This window comes from Dermacentor variabilis, chromosome 2, assembly GCF_050947875.1.
Source record: "Dermacentor variabilis isolate Ectoservices chromosome 2, ASM5094787v1, whole genome shotgun sequence".
NCBI lineage: Eukaryota > Metazoa > Arthropoda > Arachnida > Ixodida > Ixodidae > Dermacentor > Dermacentor variabilis.
Genome location: NC_134569.1, coordinates 175,982,671 through 176,002,073, shown reverse-complemented (window position 1 = coordinate 176,002,073; position 19,403 = coordinate 175,982,671). Strand labels below are relative to the sequence as shown.

At 47.6% G+C, this 19,403-nt stretch overlaps 1 protein-coding gene across 2 annotated transcripts in view; it reads right to left on the bottom strand.

Moving 5' to 3' along the window:
• LOC142571082 (uncharacterized) overlaps window positions 1-19,162 on the bottom strand; it is a 66,343-nt gene extending 47,181 nt beyond the window's left edge. For both annotated transcript variants that reach the window (XM_075679374.1, XM_075679375.1), the window contains exon 1: window positions 19,008-19,162. In XM_075679374.1, the coding sequence (XP_075535489.1) occupies window positions 19,008-19,025 (18 nt within the window). In that variant the 5' untranslated portion in view covers window positions 19,026-19,162. The remainder of the gene's footprint in view (window positions 1-19,007) is intronic.
• Between the last annotated feature and the right edge of the window lie 241 nt (window positions 19,163-19,403).

Here is a 19,403-nt window from a genome sequence, read left to right as displayed (position 1 = left end):
CCCCCAACCATGTAGAGGCCTCAAAAAGGAGGAGGAGTGCCTCCTGCTTCGCCCCTTTACCAACACTAAACTGGGCCCGGCGGCTCTCAAACATGCCGATACAGCCTTTACCGGAGCTTGTACACACTGTGCGGAAAAGTCCTCGTACCTCAACCACATGGTGTGGACTTGCCCATCCAACCCTGCTTTCCCCCTCTCACACAACGATACCTGGGAGGACTGGGAGGCTGCCGCGTTTGGCAGCTCTGACCCACGGGCCCAAAAGCCCCCAGTTGAGTGCGCTTAGACGGTGGCTACCGCCACTGGGGTTCCCGTACTAGGGACTCCACCAGCTGTTTCTAAGGGGTGGGCTAATCAGGGTCGTCCCTACCATACATTCTTGTACTTTTTGTGGTACCACTAATAGTTTTTCACCACCACAACCACGACTGCCACCTCGATGCGGTGAGCGCTCGTCGAGACGCCAGCATATACTGGCCTAGGTTGCGGTGGACCTTCGCTAACAACAGCGGCACTGTGCTGTGATGATAATTGCGGGAAACACCGACAACAGGTCACGGAGTGCCTCAGAGCGCTCGAAGATTGAGGAAAGTAAAGCCCCTTGATAACTTGAAAGTAGTGACACTCTCCTCCTCGCGCCGCTTTCCTCTTTGATTCTTCTCGCACGCCGGCTGCGCACGGCACGATTTTTCCCCTGGGCTCGCGCGGACGGACAGCATCATTCTATAGAGGCGTGTTATTCTGGGCCAGTTGCGCGCCCCAGTGGTGTTGAAAATTTTGAAAAATGCTGATAACAGCATCGCTAATGCTGAAGGCCACGTTTAAGAGGAGGTTGGTATTTTCTCAAAGCCGTATGAACGGGCTATACTGATGTAAAAGAAGATTTGAGGCGAGTTTTATACTCCACACAATTTTTCTGCGGCATGATGAGGTGCTTTACTTTGTACGTCTGATCAAGTATTGCTTGTGGCACATCCCTTTTGTTTGGCTTAATATGCGAAATCATTAGATCTCTGTTTCAAGGTCGCGTTGTGAGTTACAGAAAATATCACGTGACCGAAGGAAACTGGAAGCGAACCAGAGCATGTGCAGCCGTGTATAAAGATGGTTACTGATTATCAAAGTAATGATTGATTAGTGATATGATTCAGATGAATTAAGGTTGATAAGGAGGTTTAAGGTGCATTTAGGATAATTAAGGTGGATTAAAATCGATGAAGGTGAATTAGAGTGAATGAAGGGTGATAAAGGCTCATTAGAGATGATTATGGTGGATTAGGGGGATTAAAGTGAATGAAGAATATTAGGGTGGTTGAAGGAGGATTAAGGTGCATTAAGGACGATTAGTGTGGAGTAAAGTCGCTGAAAGTAGATTAGGGTGCATTACGTAGAATTATCGCGGATTAAGGAGAATGAAGGAGGATTACGGTGGATTAAGGATGATTAAAGAGCTTTGAGGATGATCATGGTGGATTAACTTCGCTGAAGGAGGATTAGGGTGCACTAAGAATTATCGTAGATTAAGGTGAATGAAGGAGGATTAAGGTACATTAAGGGTAATTACGGTGGATTAAGGTCGATGAAAAAGCGTGAAGCTGGATTATGGTGAATTAAGATGGATTAAGGTGCATTAAGGAGGATTAATGCCGATTAAGGCCGCTGAAGGATTAGCTGCATTAAGGTTTATTAAAGTAGGCTTAACAACCATAATCCTCCTTCATGCACATTAATCCTCCTTAATGCACCCTAATCGGTCTTAATACTCCTTCATCAAGCGTAATTCACCTTAATCCGCCCTAATCCACCTTAGTGCTCCTTCATCCACCTTAATAATATTTTATCCACCACAATCTTCATTCATGTGCCTTAATCCTGCTTAATACACCATAATCCCCCTCCATAAAGCCTAATCCACCTTAATCTATCCTAATCGGTCTTAATCCCCTGTTATCAAGTTTATTTTACCTTAATTTACCCTAATCGACCTTAATGCTCCTACATCCACCTTAATCCTTCCTAATCCTTATTCATAGACCTTAATCCTTATTCATGCACATAATCCTTCTCACTATACTACAATCCACCTTAATTCAGCCACTAATGAATCATGAGTTAATTTGGCTAATCCTTCTCTTATACAGGAGTGTACATGCTTTGGGTCGCCTCTGGCCTTCCTTAGGTCACGTGATATTTTCTGTTCACAACGCCACTTTGAAGCATAGACATCTAAAGACTTATTAAATAGCGCTCATCGCATGCAATACCACAGGTATACTTGCCACTAATTTTTTCAGGGTTTGCATTCATTGTATCTGACTGACGTACACATCGACGTCAGCTAGAAATAATAGCTTCACTACAAGCCGCTACTGTAATTTTTAGTAAAACAGGCAGCGGATCCTAACAATCGCGAAAAGTGCGATCGAGAGGCTGTATCTACGCACATAATTCTTCAGAGCGGAAATCAGAATCTACAGTGCTGCATTTCCGACTGAATAACAGTTGGCGACGTGCCAAGTGCTGGAGCCGCCACGGAGTATTAAACATATAGAGGACAACCGCATTTTTGTGGAACGTACAAATTGTCGCCACAAAAATGCTGGTGAGCAGGCCGAAAGAATGAGAAATTTGCAGCATAACGGGATGCTTTGCTACGAGCAATAACAAACGCGTCTAACGTCGCAAACAACACTGTTCTTTGTTGGAACAAAGTTCTTTAGGCCAATGCTATGCATGCACTGCTTCCCGCGCAAGCCGTCACGCTTTCCTTGTGGTATCACACAAACGACATAACCATGTTCAGGCTTCTCTCTGCAGTTGTATGCGCAACAGCACGGCATAGCGCTAGCACATAGCGAAGGAAACACAGCGTTCAAAATTTGCTACACCAACCTAAAGCGCCGAGCCAACCGAGCTGAGGAGAGAAATGGCCCGAATGAAGAAGAAGAACACAAGCAAAACACAAGCAGAAATACCGGGGCAAAACTGGTTGCCGCGAAGGGGACACGCAAGGGGCGAGGAGGTCACGCGGGGGCGGCAGAGTTCAAAGAGTGGCGGTACTTTCAAATTATCAAGAGTCTTTAGAGGAGAGTGATCGAGAAAAAAAAACAGCCAAGTGCAAGGCGCGTTCGCTCTTTCAACCAGCCGAAGACAACGCCGCTCGCGAGAGCGGCCTTGAACAATCCCAAACTCCCAGCTGAAGATGCGATTAATATAGGCGACATGGCGATGTAGAGGGCATACCGAGCCCGTAATTTTACATGTGGAAGTACAAATTGAGGTCTGGCACACCTTCCGGAGGGCTATCAAGTTTCTTCGCGGCACTTACACATGGTGAAGTTAACGTGCCAAACGCGGTCAACTAATGCGTACTCGAGGTCCACATCACCGTACTCATCGCAACATTCATTTGCAAGAGCCATACCTAGAGGCCGTTTGAAGGGAGTGGCGGTGATTAGTAAATAGCAGTGTTTAAGCCGTGTGCTCTTGGACAAGGATTTTTCCAGGCAGTGCTGCCCAATGATCGAACTGCAGGCATGTTCAGGCATGATCGAACTGCAGGCATGAACTGCAACATGCCGCACCAAAATGCATAATACACAATGTCACAGCCTTCACAGCTTTTTCCGCACGCGGTGGCTACTGAGCACAAAGTAGCGGGTTCAATTGAAGCCCACAGCGCCCGCTTTGGGATAGAAGCGTAATGCAAAAACAAAAGGAACTAAGCAAACACCGGCGAATTAAGGTATATGCCCACGTCAAGGACCCTCAGATGAGCCCTTTGCTACGGTGTACCTGACAGGTTGTAACAATAAATGGGTAAATTAGAGCGCTAGCTGTAACGACGAGACACGAAGAAAGCAGACATATACAAATATTTGTATTTCTCTTTTTCCTTTGTGTCCCGTCCCAGCACGCTCTAGTTTCCACCATGAAGAAATAGAAACTAGCGCATTAATGCAACCTATTTGTCCCATTACCCATCATAGTTCGATTTCTTTCTTCTCTTTAAAAATTTACGGACGACTACAATAATCCCTAATGTGAAATCTGAGCGCTGCGCTAGAAGTGTTTTCATTTCATGATATATTGAGGAAAACAATTTGAGAGAGACACAAAGCAGTCTTCCATCGTCGAAAATCTGATCTGCGGCTCAAGCGCGTCGACTTTTACACAAGACTGGACGAAGGTTCCGGTGTAATCCTTGCTAACGCGTGGCTTCCAGAAAAGACTCATATTTTTCTATATTGAAGGACAAGGTGGGGAGGGGGGAGCAAAATCGTTCCCCGTGGCTAAAGACAGCATTTGGACGTTTATCTTTGTGTTTCGAGAACAACCTAGAAGAGAAATTATCGCAGATGAAGTCCAAGGAAATGTCATCTTTCGATCGATGAAAGAGGTAGTGATGCACGTGCGCTGCCGTCTTGGGTATCAACTAAAACACCAAAGAGTGACTCGATGACGACCACCATCCACTGGTAGGTCTTGGTTACTGGTGAATTCCAATCAATATTTCTGCTGCCGCTATAGGTAGCCTTCAATCGAATACGTCGGCAGCGACAGCATTCATATGCTAATAAAATGAGAAATGAACGGCATGATGAACCTAACTAATGGGACCTGCTCACTAGTGAGAACAAGTTACTTGTTAGGCTCAGTTCAGTGCTGCCCCTGTTATAAACACAATAATCCCATGAACATCAATAAAATGTAATAAAAGAAAAACTGGTGTGCTTAAGGCACTGCTGATTATGAATCACGTATTCCCTCGTTGAGCGGCAACATACATTCGTGCATGTCATCGGTGGTATCAGTTAAACTGTCATGAAATGAACATTTTTGGTACCATTGACAAATGACAACGCCGCGACATTAGTGATCATTAGTGATGCGCTCTGTTCGGTTCACTCCGATTTTCATAGAGCATGTCATCATGGATATCAAATCAAAGTTATTTAAACGGCGATTCAATTATGATAATTCTAAGATGCTAGCATTGATTCAATAGTGCTATTTGAATTACTATCTTCAGCGTGATAGTACTAGCTTTCATTCCAGCATGTCATCATTGGTAGCAATCAAATTGTTATCGAATGTGCATTTTCGATATAATTGTTAAATGATAACGCCGAGTCGTTAGGGATCACTAGTGATCCGCTCTTGCACTTTGTGTTGTTGTACTTTTATGCATTATAGGATCAGGGTTGGGAAATGAAAGCCCTCTTAAACAGTGATTATAGTGGAATAGCTATAGGATGCTAGGGTGCCGTCGGAAGTGATCGCGGATCACTTTGCTCTGTATGACAGTGGTAGCTATCGTTAGTTCACATCGTCATTGATATCTTTAACAAAAATGTCAGTGAAAGAGCATTTTTCTGCTCTACATCGCAATCACTCCGCATCATAATGCAGAGCGATTCGTCATCACTAGTGGCTCATTCCTAGAACGTCCGTACTATAAAACTTGAATCGCTGTTGAAATAGCTTCTCAGTTTATCCTATGGCTATAAGCTGTATCAAAGCAAAGTAATGGAGAATTGAATTAATATTTAATGACAGCATTATTAGATACAGTTTGTAAGCGCAAATGCTCATTTAATTACATTTGGATAGATACCAATGACGACGTGCCCGAATGATGGTTTCCAGTGTGATACAAAACTAATTGACCCATGGTCACTAGTGAGCTCAACCTAGCACCTTCTCGTTGTCATATTTGAAATGCTGTTCAAACAAGTTCTAGAGAGCAGTTCTTACGTGCCCGCACCTGCGCAGAGCGTTGGCGTTGTCCCTGATCACCGAACGAACGCGCACGAGTGAAGTATTAAAGCGTACATAGAGCGCAGCGGAAGATGAAAGACGGCGATAGTGGAAAGAGCGCGAGAAGGAGAGCGGACGAAGAGGGTATGGTGAAATAGCTGAACATAAAAGTGTAGTGCCGCGTACGACAGGCTTTGCTGAGAAGATGGGGTAGGACATGGCGCCACAGTAGCGCCCTGCATGAGGGGAGGTCTGTCGGCGGCGGTTGCTGTGGATTGCGCCAACGCGTCATCGACGCGTTGCTTCTAGTGATCTCCCGATTAAGGCAGTCGCAACACACTTCGCCACGTTTGAAACGTGCCACACCTGGGAGACTGTCCACGCCAGCCAATATATCGCTTAGAGCTGCGCTCAAATTTCGTGGTAGGGAGTATCGTGATTGTCGGCAAATTTTTATTTGACATCCATGACACCCTGGATCCATGACATCCAACACCCTGGAGGAAATCGCTGAGGCGCAAAGGACCGCTCAGCCCACGCGGCTATCGGAAACAAGAACGGGCAGACAAGTGCTGCGTGACCTAGGCCTGGGGCGAAAGGAAAAGGGACCCGAAAATACAGAAGTGCGTGTACTGGATGCAATTAGTAAACGGCTACGGGTATGTCCGGTGCCAGGAAACATGAACCTTGAGTTCCACAAGCAGCGGCGGGCGGCGAGGGCCAAGGCGCTCATCGATCTCCATGCCAAAGACAGTGGTGCCGTGTTTGTGGACGCGGCAGAGTATCCACATGACTGAAAGGCATTCGGCGCTGCCGTCGTCGGGGCATCGACCGGTGCAACGATAACAGCGGCGAGTGTGCGGACTCGAGGGGCGCATCCAGCCGAGGAGGTGGCCATTGCCCTGGCCATCGCCGACCCCGAGTGCACGACTGTGCTCTGTGATTATAGGACGGCAGTGAGAAGTTACGCCAGAGCAAGGGTGTGTCGTGAAGCCGCGCGTGTGTTGCGTGCGGTCGATCTCGCGAGTGAAAATCGGTGTGTCGTGATAAAGTGGTTTCTGGCGCACATGGGCAGTGATGTGTCGGATCACGGCAACGCAAACCACAACGAGACGACGAACACGGCGGCGCGAGGACTAACCAACCCTGCCGCTGCTACTGCGGTAAACCCGTCGTGGTGGTGGGAAACCAAGGACAAAATGACTTCCTACAACGCAATTGTGAAGTGGTACAGAGTATAGCGAAGGACTATGCCGCCACCTCATCCGGGCTTGACCGATAAGGAAGGGGTTTTATATCGACAACTTCAAACGGGGTCGTTACTCACCCCGGTGCTGATGAGGCACGTGTGTCCAAGTGTTTATGTAAGTGACCTGTGTTGTGTGTGCCAAAAGGAAACAGCCACTGCAGCTCACATCCTTTGGGACTGTGCTAAGAATCCGCACGAAGCTGCAACGATAACAACGATGCCGCCGCGGCTCGAGGCCGCAACGAGGTGCTATGATCAAGATGTCCAAATGCAGGCCGTCCAGCAGATCTCGGCGGCCCTGGAAAGGCAACGACCGAGCGAAACTTGAGGGAGGCTGACACCCCAAAATAGGGGCAGGCGCGGTCGACCAAAGTGAGTAGTGCGGCTGCGGCCAAAGTAGAGGCGGCACACGCCGCGAAGACGTCATGGCCGCGTCGCGGTGACGGCTCCCTAACCGGGGAAGGCTAACCGTTCGGCAGGCATTCAAAACAAAGTTGCTTCATTCACTCACTCTATGGTGAATGAGTGAAGCTATGGTGCATAAACAAACAAGAACACCGCATTGCGCGCATCACTAGTGATCCCAATGTCTCCACGGCTGGCTTCAGCGCACGATCTTCCGAAAAGTCATGTCATGCAGCAACATGAGGTTGCTGCACTCAGGATCAAACTGCCGGTGCAGACGATAAAGGAAGAAGTTGCAATGAACGACAGAAACTACACAAGCATATCTGAAGGGAACGTCACAAAGCAGTAGGCAGAGCGCCGCAAAAGCTGCGCATTACCAAGCATTACCACCTACCGCATAGCGTAAAGAAATGAATGGTGTCCTACGCTCCAACGCTAACCGAACATGTCGAGAAACCGGACTACGTCAAACTCTGTAACGGCTGCAACCACTGCTGTAGAAAGGAGCAGTGACTGCGTTTACCGAGTCGAATCGTCATTGTCTGTTGCATGCGCGATTTCCTTTGATTTGCGCATAGTCGGTCACATGACCTAACGCTGCCGTTTTATTGGATCTGGTCGCCCTTCTCTGTAGGCTCGGAATGCCTGCAGGTTGCCGCGCCCCGCGCGCAGCCTGCGCGTTTTCTCAGAACGTGGCGGTCGTGTCATGGGCTCCTGATTTCCAACGTGAACGTTTATCGATTCCAGGTGAACGTTTTCGTCGTGCGCTTTTGAGCTCCATCTTCGCGGGGCCTGTGTGTCTTACGCCTACCAAGAAGTAAGTACACTTCATGAAGTCAGTGTTTTATATTAACAGTCCTGAAATCTTTTACGACTAAAGTGACGTGTATGCGCGTAATCGAATGGCGGGTATTGTACATCTGCATGGTTTGCGGCGACGATAACGCCAATCGGTGATTGACCACGTCGAATACAGATGTAGGCATCTGCATCACGATCGGAGCACTTGCTTCACGCGATGGTTAATTGGCTGGCCGCACTGCTGAACTTTACCACGCTAGTCTTTGCGGCTAGTATATTCGTGCCAAATAGTGCCATGAACATTTTTCTAAAAAAGGAAACCTTTCGGCGACTTGTTCAGCTACTGCCTATTTGCATTCGGTCGGATGCATAGTATTATGACAGTAATAAAGATCAAGCTTAGGTCTGAGCTTCCGGTAACGATCGAAATATTTACGCTACTTAGACTATAGCTCCTTCGCACGTGGGGTTGTGTTTAGTATTAGTAATGGGGAACGTTTGTCGATCTTTGTTGACTGCTAAATTTGGGTCACGCGCCCACTCTCACTGATTAACGGTGTCTGTTCAGCTTCCTCTGCCGTTTTATTTTTCTTTGTGTAACCGCGACTGCGAGAGCGATGGTAAAACGGCGTACGGTTGAAATCACTAAACATTTGTGGGTATTTGTATCAAAATCGCAGCACTTGTTGCACGTGATGGTTGGCTGGCGGTGTTACTGAATTTTCCAATGCCGTTTCTTTGAAAGAATGCCATACACCTTCTTTGCTGGGAATAACGAAACTGTTTGGCTACTTGTGGATTGCTGCTTATTTAGACGTTGTCGGGTGCATGCTAGTATGATAGTGATGTCAAGATTTTACGACTCAGTTGTATGTTACGATCGAAACGTTTACGTTACTTATTAGACTATTTATCGTTCGCACGTTGTCATATATTGATTAACGGGGAACATTTGTCTCTATTGACTGTTACTTAAATTTCTGTCATGCAACTTCGACAGATGAGCGCGTCGCTTCAGCTTCGTTTGTTGTTTGCGTTTCATTATCGAGACCGCGCAATTGCGAGAGCAATAGTAAAGCAACGTAAGCTTGGTAAAACTATACTTTTGTAGGTACTTTTATTCCGATCCGAGCACTTTCTGCAGGTGATGATGGTTGGGCGGCCAAGCTGCTGAATTCTCACGTTACTTCTGGGCGGTTATATTGCTCGCGCCAAAGCATGCTGTACACTTGCCTTTCTGGAGATAAAGGAACTTTGGGTGATTGTGAAACTTCTGCTTATTTGCACGTTCTCGGGTGCGCTCTAATATGACGGTGAGGTCAAGCTTACGTCTCAGCTGTCTGTAACGATACAAACCTTCACGCTCATTAGACTATTGCTCTTTCGCAGTTGTCGTATCTTTAGTAATGGAGTCGCGGCCACGGTGGCTGTATTTCGATGGAGGCGAAATGCAAAAACACCCGCGTATTGAGATTTAGAGAGAGAGAGAGAAGACGAGAAGGAAAGGCAGGGAGTTTAATCAAACAGAGTCCAGTTTGCTACCCTACACGTGGGGAGGGGAATGGGGAGTGAAAAGAGAGAGAGAAAACATGAGTCTTTACCACACTTTCACATGCACTAAGTTAGGTGTAGGATGTCTTTAGTCGGGCACGCAAGTTTGTTGCCTTCAGGTAGTGCAAAAGCGCTCCAACTGCTTTCTGGGCTAATGAACTGCGAGGCCAGGCTCCCAAGATCTTTGCTTCCGTAAATCGCCTGTCATCCCGTCTATTCAAGGCACACTGGAGAGTTTGACGCTGATTATCAAAGCGAGAACAGTGGCACCAAACATGACTCATGGTCTCTTCACACTTGCAATTAGCGCACATTGGTGAGTCCGCTATTCCAATACGATAGCTGTAGGAGTTGGTGAATGCTACTCCTACCTACAGTCGACACAGCAGTATAGCATTACGTCGTGAAAGATTTGCTGGTAATTTAAGTTTCAGTGATGTGTCGGGGCTGCATAAACGACATTTAGAGTTCAGTGGTGTATGCCAGTAACTTAACATAACGGTACGAGCGAGACTGCGAAGCTCTCTTGCAGCGTCTACTCTCGATAAAGGTATAAGGAGTGTCAGTGCGCCAGCCTGGGCACGACGGGCAGCGTCATCGGCGAGGTTATTACCAACGACGCCACAATGCTTCGGCAGCCACTGAAAGATGATATGACCTCGTTCAGACGCGCAATGACAAGTTTCGTTGATTTGTGACACCAGCTGTTCATAATTGCCGCGTCGTAAGCCTCGCAAGCTCTGGAGGGCTGCTTTCGAACCACAAAATATTGCTCATTTGTTGGGCTGTTCTTTTTCAATGTGATCGACAGCAGCGCGAAGAGCGCCGAGTTCGGAACCTGTAGATGTTGTTACGTGTGAAGTCTTAAACTCGATGACCGATTGAGTTGGTATAACAATGGCGCCCGTCGAATTTTCCGAGATGGAATGGTCTCTGTAAACATCGATTCGGTTAGCTTATGAACAATGGAAATGTTCCAATGTTATGTGCACGTTAAGAACCCTAGGTGGTGCAAATTATTCCGGAGACACACACTATGGTGTGTCTCATGATCAGATCGTGGTTTGTGAAAGTAAAGATAAATAGTAAATTTTTTTAAGTGGGAAAGTTTGCCTCTCTCGACTGTTAATTAAATATCTGTCATCTGATTTACCCTGTCGCTTAAGCTTCGTGTACGCTTTGAATTTTCTTCGTGTAACCGTGATTGCAAGAGCAAGCGCAAAACCGCAGAAGGGCCCAATAACGGAACTACTTTAGGCATTTTTATTTCTTTGGCAGCACCTCTCACACAGGGCGGCTGACCAACCGTGCTGCTTATGTTTTGTTTCCACTCCCATTTTCTATCATTTGGGTCAGCGTATGTTCTGTCATGTGTGCGCAACGCGCTGGATCAGATTACGAGACTGTTGCATCCCCATATTGTCATTGTATTGTTACTGAAGCTGCATGTCGACCTTCGCCTGATTTTTTTTATTGCGATATAAATTGTAGGCACACCCCTGACGAAATTCTGCTGACGCTAACGTGCGCCGCGGTGGGCGGTGGCTTCGTGAGCGGCTTTTCCCCCGCAGCTGTAGTGTCGAAGGTCGCGTAAACTTGGCTCTGGAAACGCATTGTGGCTGGGAGCAGCAAGAAGCGATCGCTTGTCGCTGCTGCTTCACTTCATCATGCCCAGCATTCCTACAGCAGGTTCACCGTCAGTGAATGTGTGTTCATGCTTGGCTTTGAGCACGACACCACGTTTGTCAATTTAACGAGGAAGCGAAGCTTTTCTGTAATGTACACTGGCGATGACACATATGGCTGCTTAATTATAGCTGTCTGGTAATTTGTTTCGCAATCACTGCTTCGCTTTTCGGGTGAGACTGTGACATTTTTTACTGTTATCAGCTCGTTTGACAAAGATACGCTAACGTAGAGACTGGGGAGTTCCTTTTATCTTTGCACAGAGTTGAAATTATTACAACTTCTTTTCGGATGGCTAGCTCAGCAACTTTGCATAAAGCCACAAGAAAGCCAAGTTGCTGTCAGAAGCAGCAGATCGGTGTTAAATGTCGAGGTTGTTAGCATGCACATGTTGGATAGTAATTTTCGTACATATTGCTAACGCGGCTCTCTTGCATACTTTACAGCAATGCTGTGTTCCTGCCATCAGACTGGTGTCACACTAAGTCGCCATCATTCTTCCTTGATGATCAGCACAAAACAAGCCCACAGAAATATGTGAACTTTCTTAGTACGTCTCATCTTAACAGTGCATTTTCATGTCTGCGACCACTAGAACCTATCCTGCAGGAAGACTGGTAAACTGTGTAGCGTACTCGTCGTATCATCCGTTCTGCATTTGCAACCATGAATATAAGGCTGCATCCAGCGAGTGGTAACTTCCTTATGGGCCGACGTACCTGTAAACTGGGTTTAGTTTTGTCTCTGACTGTTGAACCAAGTCTACAGAAATGATCCACTAAATTTCCTAGTACTTGTGAATTGCAATGTAATTGTCTGCGACTGCTGAGCCAGATTGTAGCCAACCTTAGTAAAATGTGCAGTCGCCAAAATACCTTTGATCTTTTCAGAAGTATATCTATCTGATGCCATGGAAGAAAAACCGCGCTCTGCTTCTGTTAATTGCCATCGAGGCTGTCTAATAGCTGTGAATATTTAGGATGTACTTGTACTTGTCTGTGACCCGCTGTGGTTGCTAAGTGGCTATGGTGTTGGACTGCTGAGCACGAGGTCGCGGGATCGAATCCCGGCCACGGCGGCCGCATTTCAATGGGCGCGAAATGCGAAAACATCCGTGTACTTAGATTTAGGTGCACGTTAAAGAACCCCAGGTGGTCGAAATTTCCCGAGTCCTCCACTACGGCGTGCTTCATAATCAGAAAGTGGTTTTGGCACATAAAATTCCATAATTACTTGTCTGTGACCGCTGAACAAGCTCACACAAATGCTGTTAACTTTTCGTACGGGTTGACTCATACAATGCATTTTGTGTATATGACTGCTGAAGAGAGGATGCTGCAAGCCTTTAGTTATTTATGTAGTCGCCAAGGTAGATGTGACGGCTTCGGCAATATTTGGCTGCGACCGTGGAAATGTCGCATTTAGCCTCTGTTTACTTGCTTAGAGGCCTTCTAGCCTGTCAATACTTAAGGTGAATTTGTATCTGTTACCTATCATGTACAGCAAGTATCTTGTAACGTCTAGTACCTGTGAAATCAGTTTGGTTTTGTGCTGAAGCAAGTGTCTTGTAACTGCTTTAGTACCTCTGAAACTCCAGTAATGTTCGTGCCTTCAACTGCCTAAGTGATCCTTTAGTATGTCAGAAGCACTTTGGGCAGTAAGCATTCGCGACTAGAACGATAGAGCAGCGAGAGGTAGTACAGCCGATGGAGAATCCAAACAAGGTTTTTTCTCTCTCGTCGTCGTTCTCTCTCTCATAGCCACAGCCCCACTGCCCCTTATCTTACAGTACAGTTATCTCCGCCGCGGAAAAGGAAGCCGTCACGGCGACCTACGGATAGGGCAAGACAGGCGGATCGTTCTACGGCTTGAGACGCTGGAAATGCATAATTTTGAGCCCTAGACGGCGATGATCCAAAGGTAGCTCGAGGGGTTCCACGATATAGTTGACTGAAGACGTTTGATGGATCGCGCTGTATGGGCCCTGGTACTTCGACACGAACGTCGGTGACATTCTAAGGGTAGAGGCTGGAACCAAAAACCACACAAGCGAGCCAGGATCATAGCATACAGGAGCATAGGAAGTTTCTCAATGGTGCTTCTGGCGTTGCCGGTCTTCTGGCGTTGCTGGTCTTCTGGCGTAGATATACGCAATAGCTTGCAACAGTCTTCTGCGTGTGCAGCAGCTTCGGATAATGTAGTGTTTCCGTGGTGCCAGGGCGGTACAGAAGGATAGTATCCATTGTAGAAAAAGGTTCGCGTCCGTACAGGAGAAACAAGTGTAAGCGTAGGTTAGAAATGGTAGAAAATGGTCCATTTGCTTTGGTCGGGTGCAACGTACATGGACAGCATGTCACCTATAGTGCGATTAAAACGCTCGGATGATATGCAGGAGTGGTGCGATGAATGATACGGCATTCTTTGAGTAGAGCATCGATGGCGTGGGAGATGAAGTTGTGGCCTCTGTCACTGAGTAATTCCCAGGGAGATCCATGACGAAATATGATGTGGCGCAGCATATACCATGTGACGTCACGTGCAGAAGCGCTGGACAAATGGAAAGTTTCCGCATTGCGCTTAAGATGCTGGATGACCAAGATTACCAAGCGATTGCCGTCTGATGTGGTTGGCAGAGGTCCAGAAACGCCGATGCCTACTCGATGAAAAGCACGTGCTGGGCAAGGCAAAGGCTGCTATGGGGCGGTTGAATGACAAGGGGCATCTTTGCGGCGTTGGAAAACAAGACAGGAGTGGACATAATGACGGATGAATCGATACGTCCCCGCCCCTAGTAACGAAGGCGTAGTCGCGGGTACGTCTTCAGTACACCTGCATGCCCGCACTGTGAGTCGTCGTGGAACGCTGCTCAAATATCGGAACGCAGATGCCCAGGGATTACAAGCAACTATTTGCGGACGTCAGAGCGGTAGTTACGACGGTACAAGAGTTCGTCGCGAATGGAGAAGTTATGTGCTTGGCGACGTAATGCGTGATTGGTAGTGGGTGTCGATGGGCTGGACAAGAAACTCAGCATGGACACAATTCATGGATCTTTCATCTTCTCCAGAAGAATCTCTGTGGCAGCAAGGGAAAACTCGGACAATGAGGCCGTCCGCGAGCTAACCTCGTTTGTTAGGGGCGAACGAGACAAGGCATCCGTATTCGAGTGTTTTCGGCAGGAACGGTACAGCACGAGAATGTCGTATCCCTGCAATCGAAGGGCCCATCGGGCAAGACGACCGGATGGTCCTTTTAAAGATGACAGCCAGAACAGCGAATGGTGATCAGTTATCACGTCAAATGAGCGGCCAGAGATACGGACGGAATTTGGTTATGGCCCAAATTATAGCCAGGAATTCTTTTGGAGTTACAGAATAGTTCAATTCCGGTTTAGTGAGTGCACGACTGGTGAAGGCGACGACGTACTCATCGAAGCCAGCCTTTCTCTTAGCGAGAACGGCACCAAGGCCGACGGAACTGACATCCTTGTGTATTTCAGTCGGAGCGCTTGGCTCTAAATGGCGCAGGATTGGTGGTGACAGCGCAGCATTGTGAATGCGGCATCGCAGTCCGGTGACCAGGTCGAAAGTATGTGGCCATCACGAAGAAACTTCGTTAAAGGTGCTAGTATGGTTGCGAAATTGCGGGTGAAACGGCGGCAGTATGACGCTAACCCAATGAACTTGTGCCGTTTTTTCCAGGTTGTTCATCGCGAAAACTGGGCTTGTAGTTTCGCGGGAATAGAGGGAGTACACCTTCTTTCGACACGACATGGCCGAGGATGACCTGCTGCCGGGCAGCAAAGCGACACTTCTTCAAGTTAAGCTGGAAGCTAGCATTGGCGATGCACTTGACACGTTCAGGTCGAAGTAAGTGGGAAGGAAAGTCCGGTGAAAAGATGACGATGTCGTACAGTTAACAAAGACATAAATACCATTTCAGGCCGTTCAAAACGTTGTCCATTATTCTTTCAAATGTAACAGGCGCGTTACACTGGCCAAATGGCATCACGGTGAATTCAAATAAACCATCAGGAGTGATGGAGGCCGTTTTTGGACGGTCTGACTCAGCCGCTGGCACTTGCCAGTACCCGGATCCTAAGTCTAAAGATGAGAAGAATTCGGCGCCTTGGAGGTAGTCTAGCTCGTCGTCAATACTGGATAGTCGATAAAACGTCCTTGCATGGGATCCTATTTAGTCGCCTGTAGTCCACGTAGAAACGAATACTGCCATCTTTCATTTAGACCAACACTACAGGAGAAGTCTAGGGACTGTGCGAAGGTTGTATGACGCCGCGTTGGAGCATGTGTCCAACTTACTGAGCGATAACGCAACGCTCCGTGATGGATACACGATACGGCCTGTGGCGTAAAGGCGCATGATTTCCCGGGTCGATGTGATGGACTGTTGTAGGTCGAACGACATGCGAAATCTGTCAAAGAGATTGACGATTCAGGCGTGCTCGCGTGGAGTGAGGCTGGGATAAATACACCGGGAAAATGTTGGGTCGCACGGCGGCGTGGGAGGAGAAACTTGAAGGGCCAGAACGTCACACAGGGGAGAAGCCGGGTCGTCAGGCACATCGTAAAGGAAGCTTGGTTCGATTTCGTCAGCATAACCAAGACACTCATTGTGGAACAGGCTTGCAGGATAAGGAAATAGGCTCGATACATAATGTGCGCTGGAACATTGTCAAATGCCAAGAAGGGCAAAAGGAAGCAAGAAGGGATGACGGCGAGCAGCAAGCTTAGACGGCGTGAAAGTCACTCTAGAGTCGGAAAACCCAACGCAGGAAACGTGTGCAAGTGAGGCAGAGTACGGAGGAATCTCGGCGCCGCCCTTGACGAACACATGACCGGAAGTGTCATCAGTATATTCAAAAACGTTGTTGCCGAATGGCGACAGCGCGAGTTCAGCACGGGCACAATCTATATCGGCATGATGAGAGGACATAAAGTCCCATCCTAAAATCTTGGCATCGGAGCAGCGAGGCAGAACAATGAACTCAACATGGCATAAACTGCCGCATATAACAACACGCACGGTACACTTACCTAAGGGTTCAATCGGCACAGCGCTTGCTTTACGTAATGAAATGGCAGAACATGGCGTCGCGACTTTTATAAGGTTAAGACGAAACTGGTCCTAAATCGCTGATATTGCTGCTCCCGTGTCTACAAGCGCATGAATTACAATGTCTTCTGCATAAATTTTAAGGACGTTCGCAGGAAATAAATGAGGTCTTGAGCAGTTCGTTGAGTTCGCACTCCTTCGTTTTCCTCTCGGATTGCTTCAGGGCGACGGATAAGTGGCGACAGAGAATGAAGACCGGGAGACGGAGACCTACGAGTATTGAAGTTTCGGGAAGCAGGAGGCGAGGCTTCGAAAGGCTGAGCGGCAGTAGCGCAATGGGACGGAAAGTCGAAACGGTTGCTTTGTGCCCTCGGAGAATCCGAAGAATACCATCCGCGCCGGCGGCAGAGCAGTGCTACATGCCCAGATAGGCCGCACGAATAACAAAAAGGCCCGTTGTCATGGGTGCGGCATGGATTGAGAACAGCAGGCGGAGACTGATGGAAATGTTGTCGAGGTGGGCGCACGGACTGCTGTGGCGACCAGTAGCTGCTTGTAGGTGCATATGTGCATAGCTGCAGCTGGAGGTATTATATGCGATAAAACGGCAGCCTACGTAAATGGAACCGGTGTAGGAGGCGGTTGATGAGCAAGTGGTACGGCGTTAGCAACTTGTTCTTGTATCACCTGACGTAGATCGTGAGACAAGGCCGACTCTGACGCTGGACTAACTGGCAGTAGAGGGAGTTGGCGTGCTACTTCTTCTCGGACAAATTGGTGCATTTGCTCGAATATTGCTGAAGTGCAAGGAGTAAAGCTGACACGATCACTCAGAGCTAAAAGAGCTACGTGCTGCGCGAGAGCTCGGTGCGTAGAAAGCCGTTGTTTGCGTAGATCCTCATAGCTTTGGCAAACCGTTATGAGGTCGTTGACCGTTTGAGGACTCTTTCCCAAGAGCATTTGGAAGGCGTCGTCTTTTATGCCTTGATTGATTCTTGCTTCTTCATCTTCCATGCCTTAGCGCTCGTCCTGTGTTCCTGCTTCGTCCTTGTGTCATTCTTGCGCTATGTATCCCAGTTTTATGTATGCCATCATCATCATCATCATCTTCAGCAGCAGCAGCATGGTTACGTCCACTGCAGGGCAAAGGCCTCTTCCATACTTCTCCAACAACCCCGGTCATGTACTAATTGTGGCCGTGTTGTGCCTGCAAACTACTTAATCTCATCCGCCCACCTAACTTTCTGCCGCCCCCTGCTTCCCTTCCCTCGGAATCCAGTCCGTAACCCTTAATGACCATCGGTTATCTTCCCTCCTCATTACATGTCCTGCCCATGCCCATTTCTTGTTCTTGATTTCAACTAAGATGTCATTAACTCGCGTTTGTTCCCTCGCCCAATCGGCTGTTTTCTTATCCCTTAACGTTACACCTATCATCCTTTTTTCCATAGCTCGTTGCGTCGTCCTCAATTTGACTAGAACCCTTTTCGTAAGCCTCCAGGTTTCTGCCCCGTAGGTGAGTACTGGTAAAACACAGCTATTACACACTTGCCACCGACACGCCCAAACGTTTTCCCTGCTTTCAAGATGTTCTTGACCTTCTCGTCTTCGGTCATATCTGGGTTGATACGCCGGTAAATGTGGACTACATCTTCAACGTAGTCGGTAAAGGTTTCGCCCTTTTGTTGGGCACGACAGACATCTTTTGGATATCCGAATATCCTATTATGGCGTTCGAGGGTTGTTTCTATGAACGCCAATTCGCCTGCATGGGACGATCCCATGGACATCCAAGAATGATCCACATGCTCCTTTCTTTGTCTTAATGGACGTACCAATGTCGCCCTTCGGATCCCTGCCTAATATCTGCAGGACGTTGGTGGTCCAATGGGTAGCTCTCTTAACCATACAATTCTGACATTTCTGCAGACTTGTGTGCCGGAATTTCTGCTTTCTGAGTTGCTCTTAAAAGACACAAAAAAGTGTCCATACGGTGTCATTGGTCGCGCGGAACGCAAGTTTTCCCGCGCTTTGCCTTTTTGTTTGGAATCAAAACGTAAACCCCTAATATTCTCAGAAAACATTAGTTGAGTTGCAATTCAAAGGTTCTTGAAGTGCGTTATGATAGGATTAGGTTGACTGGCGTTCGCATTAAATTCAATTGTGCTTGCATTAGTTTGAGTGCTTTTTGGATTAAAACGACTGGCAGTTGGAGTAATTTGAGTGGCGCTTGAATTAAATTGACCGGCGGGAAGACCTTCAGTCTTCTTCACCGCTTTTAAAGCTGCCTCGCGGTGTCACGGGGTGTATTGGATGCAGTACTTGCAATGCATCTACCTTCATCCAGATATTAGCAGACGCCTGGCGATGAAAAATTGACAATTATGAAACTTGCATTGGGTCGCGCGAATGAAGATATCGTTCAAAGTAAGCTTCATTTCTGGCTATAAAGATTATGAAAAATAAAACACTGGCTTACCTCCCACGCACTGTCCATGGCGGCTTCGGCTAGTTCCTGTGAAAGAAGGAGGATGAGAAAATATACCAATTTCGTGGTCTATGATTCCTGCTGAGACGGGTCGCGGAAATTCAGCGCTCAGCCCTGTATACAAGCGGCGGGTTGAGTTCTGCATATCTTTCCCTACACATTTGTTGTCGTCACCGAAGCTTCGCCTGGCATACGAAGTCGTGCATACGCACTTCGGTATTAAAAAAAATTAAAGATAGCGTTCTGCGCATGACGTGTTTGTAGTACCCTTTGTGGTGAAGTATGGAAATGGAAGAAAAAAGTGTTTAATGGAAGTTCGCAGCTGGGCACGTCAGAGTTCACTGCCCAGTGCCACGTCTGCGCAGCATAGCACGACTTCGGGGGAGT